The sequence below is a fragment of the Mus caroli genome, chromosome 15, assembly GCF_900094665.2.
Source record: "Mus caroli chromosome 15, CAROLI_EIJ_v1.1, whole genome shotgun sequence".
In the NCBI taxonomy this organism is placed as follows: domain Eukaryota; kingdom Metazoa; phylum Chordata; class Mammalia; order Rodentia; family Muridae; genus Mus; species Mus caroli.
In genome coordinates this window covers 49,758,143-49,768,537 of record NC_034584.1, presented here as the reverse complement: position 1 = coordinate 49,768,537, position 10,395 = coordinate 49,758,143, and the positions used below count along the sequence as shown (strand labels likewise).

Below are 10,395 nucleotides of genomic sequence, written 5' to 3'. Positions count from 1 at the left end.
AGGGGAGGGGAGGGGAGAAGAGAAGAGAAGAGAAGAGAAGAGAAGAGAAGAGAAGAGAAGAGAAGAGAAGAGAAGAGAAGAGAAGAGAAGAGAAGGAAAGAAAAGAAAGAGAGAGAGGAGGGGAAAGGAGGAAAGAAGGAAGGGGAAGAGGAAGGGAAGAGAAGGAAGGAAGGAAGGAAGGAAGGAAGGAAGGAAGGAAGGAAGGAAGGAAGGACAAACAAAAGAAAGAAAAAGAAGAAGCAACCAAGCAAACATCAGTGGAAAGATGGTTCAGTGGGTAGCAGTGCTTGGTAGCCATTCACAAGGACCTGAGTCCGGCACACAGGGCAGCAGACTGAGGATAGCCGTAGATTCCTGTAACTCCCGCTCCAGAAGGGAGGAAACAGGGAAACAGGATTGCTAGAGCATTGCTGGCATCCATCTTGGATAAAAATCACTGAGCTCTGGGTTCAGTGAGAGACTCTGGAGGGAATAAGGCACAGAGCAACACAGGAAGAAATCCTATTTCCACCTCTGGCCTTTACATATGCATGTAGTATCACATACTCACAGTACACACATACATACACACACACACACAAAACACAACAATAAATGAAATGTAAGCAGAGTAATCAAATCAATAAGGAAAAGGGGAGGTGCATTCCCATTTTTCATAGCAGACAGTTTTGTATGAAGAGTATTGCATCATGGGTTCAGGAGAGGTTTCACCCTCCCTGAGGACCTACTGCACGGAATGGTGCTTAGGGGTGGTGGAGGTGGGGGTATTTTCTTCAGTGGTGTAGCCATTGATAAGTTGCTCTTATCTGCTATAAATGCTTTTGTACGCAACACTAATTAAATTTAGCAGCAACACAACACACAGAAAGGTGAGAGAGTTGCAGGACAGTGGGCGGGACGTTTGCTGAGGGGAAGTAGTGTAGGGGGAGCGGGAAGGAGATAAGATAGGAAGAGCAAGGTGAATATGAAAGTCAACTGAAATGATACAGTGATGTACACGTAATTAACTTGTTTACATTCTTAGTTCATCTACTCGTTTCTAAGCAAGTACAATATAATTAGTGACCAGGGAACCTTAATGTGACCGACAGAGAAAATACATACTAATAATGTACAGCCGAAGAAATTGTGTTAAAAATATTGCGTAACTAAAAAAGATACTTAAATGAACCAAAACAAATTAGTAGCCAAGTCATTTTCCTTTAGTAGCATATGAATTACATACTGGTCTGAGCACATACTTTGTTTGGGGTCTGTATCAACTGACATCATTGTATTTCACATGCAGCAAACACTGACAACAAGACAGCTGTAGCAACAATAGGCAGAAGTGTAAATAAGAACTTACTCAATTCCGTGGTAATGGCATTCCGAGGCTTTTTCAAAAGGTAAGACCTGAAGTTTTCCAGGACTAAGCTCTGGTGTCAAAACAAAAGGCTTTTCCCTGAAATGAAAAGGGTTTCATTTGTATTTAAGGCTTACTACATGGCAGAGAAAGTTAAAGTTTCTAAGGAGACAAATCTGACTTCTTTCCCTACATGAGGTGTTTTTGTTTTGTTTTTCTGTTTTGTTACATGAGCTAGAGTCATGGGGAAGAGGAAACCTCAATTGGGAAAATATCTCTAACAGATATGGCTGTAAGCAAGCCTGTGGGGCATTTTCTTGAGTGGTGATTTAGATACGGGAGGGTCTAACTTACTGTGGGCGGTGCTCCTCTGGAGGGTCCTGGAGGTTCTGAGAAAACAGGCTGAGCAATCCATGAGGAGCAAGCCAGTAAGTAGTGCTCTTTCATAGTTTCTGCTTCAGTTCCTGCCTCAGGTTCCTCCTCTGAATTCCCTCATTATGGACTTTGCAGAAGTGTAAGCCTAGCTGCTTTCAGTCAGTAATTTATCCTGGCAATAGAAACCCTAAGACACGAAGCATTCAAGTCAAGGTACCTGGCCGCGGTGGTACAGGCCCACAATCTCTCAGCACCTAGGAGGTGGAGGTGCAAGGAGCACCTTGAGTTCCAGGCCAGCCTGGGGTGGGTGGTGAGTGCAAGGCAGGACTGGGAGAGAAAATGAGAGCCTGCTGACCTAACGTATCCTGAAAAGCCTAAAAAGGCAACGACGAGACAGGCTAAGTCTGCCCTTTCTCCATTTGTTTATGATGGGATGCCACCCACAGGATAAAACTATGAGACTGAGTAAATCACGAAAGAAAAATTATTTGTAACGTAAATTCAGGAAGCAACGTTATTCCTAACATGTATCACTCTGACCCTTGGTGAAACGAGTTTGTGTCCAGTTGTTCAGTTACAACATTTTATCAGAGGAATAAAGTTAACTTGAATCTTTGGTAACAAAAGAATGTATTTCCTTCTTACTCTAAGTCATATGCCGCTTATGTTAGGAGTGAGTAAATTCACAGCCTCAGAAGGTCTCCAGAGGAAGTGCTGCATTGCGCTCTTCGGCAGATGCTTCGCTCAGCAAGCCCTTAGAGCTTCCACACAACAGCATCATCCACGTCCTTCCTCGCCTGAACCTGCAGGGCTACTGTGAATCCAAGCGGCTGCTGCAGTCAGGCTAAGGTCACTGGCTTATCCTGACTCGGCCTCCCTTTCCTGGTGAGTTCCCACCCACTGGTCTAATGGTCAGTCACAGTCCTGAAACTCAGAATTGGTTCCATGGAAATGGGCAGAGTCTGCCACAGGGTTGGCCTTTACATGGTGAAGTGCAGAGTGAACAGACGTGGGATGCAGAGCTGGAAACAAGATGCACTACAGCAAGGCCGGTAAACCCAGCAAAGCAAGCAGTGCATCTGCTCAAAGATGGACAGAACCTAACAAGTACTTGACGTCATTACTTCAAATGTCACACATGTACCAACTGATGAATCCTAAAACAAAACAAACAACAACAACAAAACTTCATATGCTAATACTGCTATTGAAGGTGTTCTACAAAAAGTATCATTAGTAAATTGCAATGACCTCATTATTTTGAGGAGGGACCCCTCAAATGAAGACTCTGTAAAACAAGACTCTTAAGTACTCCACATTTTACTCTTTTTTTCAATATTTATCTCAATTCTCCCCACTGCATTATTTTTATTTAATTCCTCAGTTTTTGTCTCAGTCTTTCTAAAAGAAATGTAACAAATAGTGTTTGCTAGTGTTTCTTATTCCCTTGGTGCACTCTAGGTGCATGGCTGTCCCTTTGTTTAATGTAGCACGGCCACTAGGTGGTACCTTGCCCAGGTGAGAGCAGCCACGACAACTCAGCTTTTAACAGTCATGTTAGGTCAGTGGTTCTCAACTTTCTTAATGCTGTGATCTTCTAATACAGACTGTCATTGTCATGGTGACCCCAACAATACAATTACTTCTATTTCTACTTCATAACTGTACTTTTGTTGTTATAAATCATAATGTTAAAATATCTATGTTTTCTGATGGTCTTACGCGACCCCCTGTGAAAGGGTCTTTAGACCCCCAAAGGGGTGACAAGTCACAGGTTGAGAACCACGGTGTTAAGTGAAGATGCAGTAATAATGCCCTGCTTTCCTAATGTGAAAAAAAACATTGCATTTTTTCTAAGAGCTGGGCAAAGTGGCATGTGCCTGTAACCTCCACATTTGGGAGGCAGAGGCAGAAAGATTGCAAGTTCAAGGTTAACTTGGACCATAGAGTGAGTTTGAGGTCAGCCTAAGGTATATAATAAGGCAATGTCAAAGCAAAACCAAAAAGAAATCTTTTCTAAGTACATCACATGTAACGACTTGCCTCCACTGCATCCTAAAGGCACTGCAGTAAAAGAAAACATGGAGGGTGAGTGTACCGTGCTGTTGGAGCACATTCATCTGCAGTGGGGGCTGGCTGGCTGAAAGCACTGTTCATACCACCACCGGGAGCAAAGACCCACATTCTTTGGTCATATTATGTAAGCTTTATTTTGTGCCAGGCAGTGGTCTACCCCCTAAAGCAAGGTTTGAAAAAATAGCACTGATCACAGAAAACAGTGGGGTTTATATAGCCCCCCAAACTGCAAGATTAAGGGTTTTTCAAGGGTTTTTGGTTACAGAGGAACTTGGCAGAACATTTCAAAGTTATTTGGCAAAACATCTTATCAGAGTGGAGGTCAGGGTATAGGGTGTGGAACATGTTAAACTCTAGAAAACAGGTCAAAACCTGCTCAAATGCAAGTATTACAGGAAACAGGAGTGAACTTATTTTGACCTTGTAATAAGATGGCTTCTAACCTTAAGATGGAGTCAGGCTGGTCTGTCAAGGACCACAGTGTGGTGACTAGAGATAAGCATCCGTGTGAGGCTCTGATTCCCCACTTCCCACTAAAAGGGGTTTTCGACCTCTCGAAGCCACAAGGAAGTAAGCAACTCCAGAGTTCTGTCACTTTTATTTCATTCGGAGCATTAGGTCACTAACACACAATTCCCCTGCTGTCAGTGATGGGGTCCGCGGACCCTTTCTCCCCAGTAACTTGTACGAAAGGCAACCGTGCTCTGATTATTTCTGAGATAACTCAAACCCCTTCCAAAACTTACCTTTAAGAAAAATATTTTTCATAGCACAATTCAAAATTAGCAAATCACAGTGATCAAAGTGAGATTCAACCTTTTGGTCCTTAGAAGGTTTTTTAAATAATGGATTAAAAATAAAAAAGAACTTGGGGAAGTAAGTAAATTATGTGATCTTCACAAGAAATTGATGCTACAATTTTATTTATACTGTAGGCAGCAGCAGGAGCAGCCAGCATTTGTTAACTAGCAACTTTAGTAGGTGCTGTCTCCAAAGTAAATTTAGGATAAAGTATTTATAGCCAGGCAGTGGTGGTGCACACTTTAATCCCAGCACTTGGGAGGCAGAGGCAGGAGGATTTCTGAGTTCGAGGCCAGCCTGATCTACAGAGTGAGTTCCAGGACAGCCAGGGCTATACAGAGAAACCCTGTCTATAAAAACCAAAACAGAAAAAAAAAAAAAAAGATAAAGTATTGATGCAGATGTTGAGTTTGCACTTAGTAAGGTCATAGTTTCACAAGAATCTTGACTATTTTCTCCCCTCCTTCAGCTGGAAGGCTCTGAGTTTTTGCTGTTAGTAGTTATGACCAACAACCATCATGCTAGTGGCAAAAGCAAAAAGAGACACTAATGCAGAAGAGGAAAAGTTAAATCCACCCGTGCCTCATGGAAAGGCAGCAGGAGGGAATGGACTCTCCAAAGCTGTCTTCTGACATGCGCATGTACACTGTGGCACACCGGAGCCACACATGCACAAACACCCCAAAGAAGAACAAAGGAAACACAGGGAAGAACAGATTCCACCCTGATTCCATTGTATACAGAGTAGCCTTCCTTGCCCCAACTACTAAGGAGATGGACAGAGTCATCCCTTCATCTTTATTTTCTTTACATTCAGGGCCACAAAACAGAAGGGCATTGGGTAAATATAAACATGAGGCTACTAAGGCTAGTGATAAAAAGTGGAGGCGAACCTGGGATTTCTGCCTCAGCCCAGAGCATCAGTTAACTCCAAGGGGAAAAAATACAATGCTATTTTTAAATGACTCTTACAAATTATAAGTTTCTAACTCACCCCCGTTGAATCTGTAACGGCTGAAGATCTCCGACTGGTAATCCATCCGAGGTGAAATACTTCAGCAATTCCTTAGCATCCAGTAATGTGAGTGAGTCCCGGGGACCCTCTTTATGGCCCAGCAACTGTTCAGACGAATGCGGTAATGAGCCAGTTCTGGGAAAATAATTTGTATAGTTTTATTAAAGGTGCATTCAAACCCACCACAGCCAGGAAATGATGATGAGAGAAACATCCATTACAAATACAAAACAGAAGGCACGGACAACACATCCGCACAAGACAGTAACTACAGACCTTAAGTGTGACCTGGATTGTAAATAAGCTGTAGGTTACACTGCAACTTGCAGCTTGCCTTAATCATTTTACTACACAAATTATCATGATTATGTTATTTATTAAATATAACATGCTAACAATTCAGTAATGGTAAGTTACCAGTTCTACAAAGGGTAAATTTAAACTGAAAGCCCACAATATAAATTTCGGAAGCAAAGGACTGAGTGTTCCAATTTTCTCTACATTTAAAAGATTATTTAAAGCGCAGCCATGAAATGAGACGGTAATGGAAATTCTCTCCAAGGTCTCCTCCAGCCATGCTTACAACATCACGAATACACACTGAGTGCATTTCCAAATGATTTTACCTATAATATATTCTTAATCTTCACTAATTTCCTTGAAAAATATGGAACAGGTCTTATATCAAAACAAAGTAACACCTAGTGAGGACTTTATAAAAATGCAATCAGCACACCATGCCTGAAACAAGCGTTCCTCCCACTTTCCAACTGAAGTCTGCAAGCACATATCAGTTACATTACAGACTGGGGACAGCTGCTTACAATAGCTCAAAACTAGATGGACGCCAACTAGGAGCTACCGCTGCCTTTATCACTCCATAAACCAGACAATCACACAGCAAGCGAATGAATGAATGAATGAATGAATGAATGAATGAATTGAGGAAAATACTTTCATCTCAGGAAATAGTAAACATTAGTTCCTGAACCACTCACTGCTCTGTCACCATAGGATAAATAAAAACTGTTCAATATGTCAACATGAATTTAATTACTTGACTTCATATTAAAATTTTACCTTTTTTCCATTTGTTTATTTACTTATCTATCTATCTATCTATTTATTTATTTATTTATTCGGTGTGTGTGTGTGTATGTGTGCATTGGTGTACATGTGTGTGAGTGCCTGTGCATGTGTGTATCCAAGGACAACTTGCAGAAGTCAGTTTTCCCTTCTACCATGGTGGCCACGGGGATTGAATTCAGGTCCTCAGGCTTAGCAACAAATACCTTCCTTTCTTTTCCTGCTGAGCCACCATGATAGCCCCATCTTGATTATATTTTACTTATTACTCAGATGCAACGTTTTTATGAGTAATTCTATGATGAAAATGCTGGCATTGAATTTTAGAGCCGTGTTTCTACACACTAAGGATCAGCACATGCTGGCGGGTCCATTTCCTCTTTCTAGCCCCATCATTGTTAAAAGGAATAGAATCTAAAAAAAAAATAGTCAAGCAAGAAAACACAGGAACATTTTCTCTGAATTTCATACTCTGGGTGGGCAAGAACTGCATTGTGATTTTAATTTAATTTCTATATAGCTTCTTTAATAGTATCTTACAATGCTCCTTAATCAGTCCTAATCACAATCATGTTTCAGGCTAGAAGCAATGGAAAAGTATTATTATATAGACTCCAAACACAAAGATATCAAAGCAGTTTTTAAAAGCCTAATTTGTGATACACTGCACCACCAAGATAGGTGTCTTGGGTTAAAAAACTAAGCCTGACAACTGAGCTCTAAACATTCACATACATTCTGCCATAAGGCTTTCACAACTTTAAGGTAAGACTAGGATCTCTTATTCCACTCTCATTTAGTGACAAAAGTCATGACACAGGTTGGTGGGTGAGTCTAAAACTGAATTCTTATGCCTTCTGACTTTCACTACAGAATGACTCTATAGTTAAATGTTTTAACACTAACAAAATTCTGAAGACATGCAATGTAATGTTTGCTCTCACACAGAAACCTGATGTGGTTTTCCTATCAAAGCACCTCCAGTCCTTAATGACCACTTGATTTATAAATGTCGCTGAAACACAGCAAACAAAGCTCACTCTGATTTGTGAGCCCACAACCACAGCTCACAGTTTACTGCACAGATCGGACTCCAGCAGAGCCAAGCAAGTGAGGGTGGACAGAGATAAATTCAGCAGTAAAGGAGATACAGAAAATGCATTCACAGAAGTCATAACATGGCCCTTCATGTTTAGAGAAGGAATGCAACACTGAACTGTAGCGTTGTGAAGGATGCAAGAAAGGAAGGTGATGCTGAGTGTCTAACATGCTTCTGGTTCAAGAATGATTATGCATACACATTAAACTCTCTGTTCAAACAGAAATCAGTGTCAACTAGGGAGAACCTTCAGAAAGAGCCTGCTTCCCTTTCTAGAAAGCCACTGGAAGACGAGCTTTGGGGTCAGAGTGACAATGAACAATAATGACCAGGAGCAATAAAGAACACCAATGCAAATACCACTTGCTCATAGCGCCCCTCCCTGAGCTGTCCACCTGCTCTGAAGACATGGGAGCTGTGGAACCATTTCCATGTGTGGCCCTTGTCTTCTTTTGATTGCCTCTCCACTAAAAGGAGCTCACAAATAAGACAGGCACTGGTGCTCTTCCTCATGTGCCCCAGTCCCAAACAACCTGTATTTAATCAATACTTGTGGGCAAATATGAAAAAGAGGGTAGATAGAGCAGGTCATAAAATGATATCAACAGAAGAGCTACACACTGAGAAAGACATGTAAGAGAGCTTCTACTCCACCATCCAGCAGCCACACAGTGCCCACTGTGTACCACAGCCAAAGGCCAAAGTTAGTTCTGTCTCTGAGCCTACCTACTTACTATATGGACAAATATGGATACAATCAGAACAGTTTCAAGTGACTTTCCTGAGAAGAGGAATGTCTCTGAGAAGAAGAGACCTCACCTGAAAAACCTCCTTCATCAGATTGGCCTGTAGGTAAGCCTGTGGGGGCATTGTCACGGTGTGAGAAGACACTCTGGGAAGGTAGTGCTGAATTACATAAGAAAGCAAGCTGACTGAGTGTGGGGAAACAAGCCATGGAAGGAACACTCCTGCACGGCCTCTGTTCTAACTCTTGACTCCAGGTTCCTGGCCTGCTTGAGTACCCGCCTTGACTTCGCTCAGTGATGGACTGTGTTTGGGATATGTAAGCCAAATAAATACATTCTTCCCCAAGCTGTTTTAAATCACTGTTTTATCTCAGCAATAAAAAAATAAACTGAGTATGAATGTTGGTGGAAAAGGCTGTATAAAGTTAGAATTATAGTATTCACCAGTTATGCATAATTACAAAGGAACAGGATAATAGAAAAGGCAGATGACCTTCCCCTTTTAATGGACATGCTACTCTACTGATTAGCTACTTAATAAAGAAGGCATATCTTTTTATTTTATAATGAAATTACAAGCTACTGATATTAAATAATTAAAATATTAAGAGAACTCATTTGAAAATACTGAACATGCTTTTCTACAAACTCAAATATTACCTCATTTTTTGTTTAGCTTTTTCGGAAGTTTCTAAATTCTGAAGAACGTGTCTTTCTGGCCATTCCAGAGGATTGGTTTCCATTAGACTTGAAGAATGAGGTTCAACTGTACCGGCATCTAAAAAGAGCAAAATACACATCAGCATTGACATATAGTAACACAATGAATGCTCTATGTAAAAACATATCTCTCTCTGGCTGTGATGACACAGACCCATAATCCTACTGTGTGGGAGGTTAAGACAGGGAAGTCACAATGTAAGGCTAGCTTAGGCTTTATAATGTGTTCAAGACCTACCTGGAGTGAGCAGTGTGTGTGTGTGTGTGTGTGTGTGTGTGTGTGTGTGTTTGCGTGTATGTAGACTAAGAACTCAATTGAGACATTTGTTAAGACCCTATCAAATGACTTGAACTGTTTAAAATATTACTAAAAATATTGTTGGAAATAAAAATACCTTCAAATAGAGTTTATGAGCTATTACTGATAAAACACAATGAAAATATTAAAGCTCACATGGAACAAAAGCACAAGTTCACTATTCTTAGCGAAAGAGGTCAAATGAAAAGGAAAGCAGTCTATGGTGAACACTATAATAAATGCTATGTGACTTTCATACTAGAAACAGGCAAAGCAGAATGAAAAGTTTCATGTCTTTAACAAAAAGATTACCTCATTCCCAAAGGCATAATAAATGGCCACTATATGCTTATAATGTTCTCAGGGTTACTCTGATGTGATTCCCACTCATCTGTTAATTGGAAATGCCCTCAAATCACTAAAACTCAGCATCATTCCACTCCGACAAGAGTGCAGGTGGGCACCATCTTGCTGGTTGCTATGCTGTAGGGAGTTATACTGAGTCTGCTCCTAACAACAGAACTCAACAAAACTTGAAAGGACAGCTTCCATTCTCATCAGAAAGTATCAGCTCAAACAGTACAAAATTAACAACTGTATTATGGCTTTGAATTTTAAGCTGCCGGGGCAGCAAACACAGAAGTGGATGCTCACAGTCAGCTATTGGATGGATCACAGGGTCCCCAAAGGAGGAGCTAGAGAGAGTACCCAAGGAGCTAAAGTGATCTACAATCCTATAGGTGGAACAACAATATGAACTAACCAGTATCCCCCAGAGCTCTTGTCTCTAGCTGTATATGTATCGAAAGATGGCCTAGTCGGCCATCACTGGAA

The 10,395-nt window shown here is 41.1% G+C and overlaps 1 protein-coding gene across 1 annotated transcript in view; it reads right to left on the bottom strand.

Moving 5' to 3' along the window:
* Mtbp (MDM2 binding protein) overlaps nt 1–10,395 on the bottom strand; it is a 64,577-nt gene that overhangs the window by 12,662 nt on the left and 41,520 nt on the right. The window contains exons 15-17 of the mRNA XM_021183877.2: nt 9,204–9,321; nt 5,592–5,747; nt 1,349–1,444 (exon numbers count right to left, since the gene is read on the bottom strand). Coding sequence (XP_021039536.1) covers nt 1,349–1,444; nt 5,592–5,747; nt 9,204–9,321 — 370 coding nt within the window. The remainder of the gene's footprint in view (nt 1–1,348; nt 1,445–5,591; nt 5,748–9,203; nt 9,322–10,395) is intronic.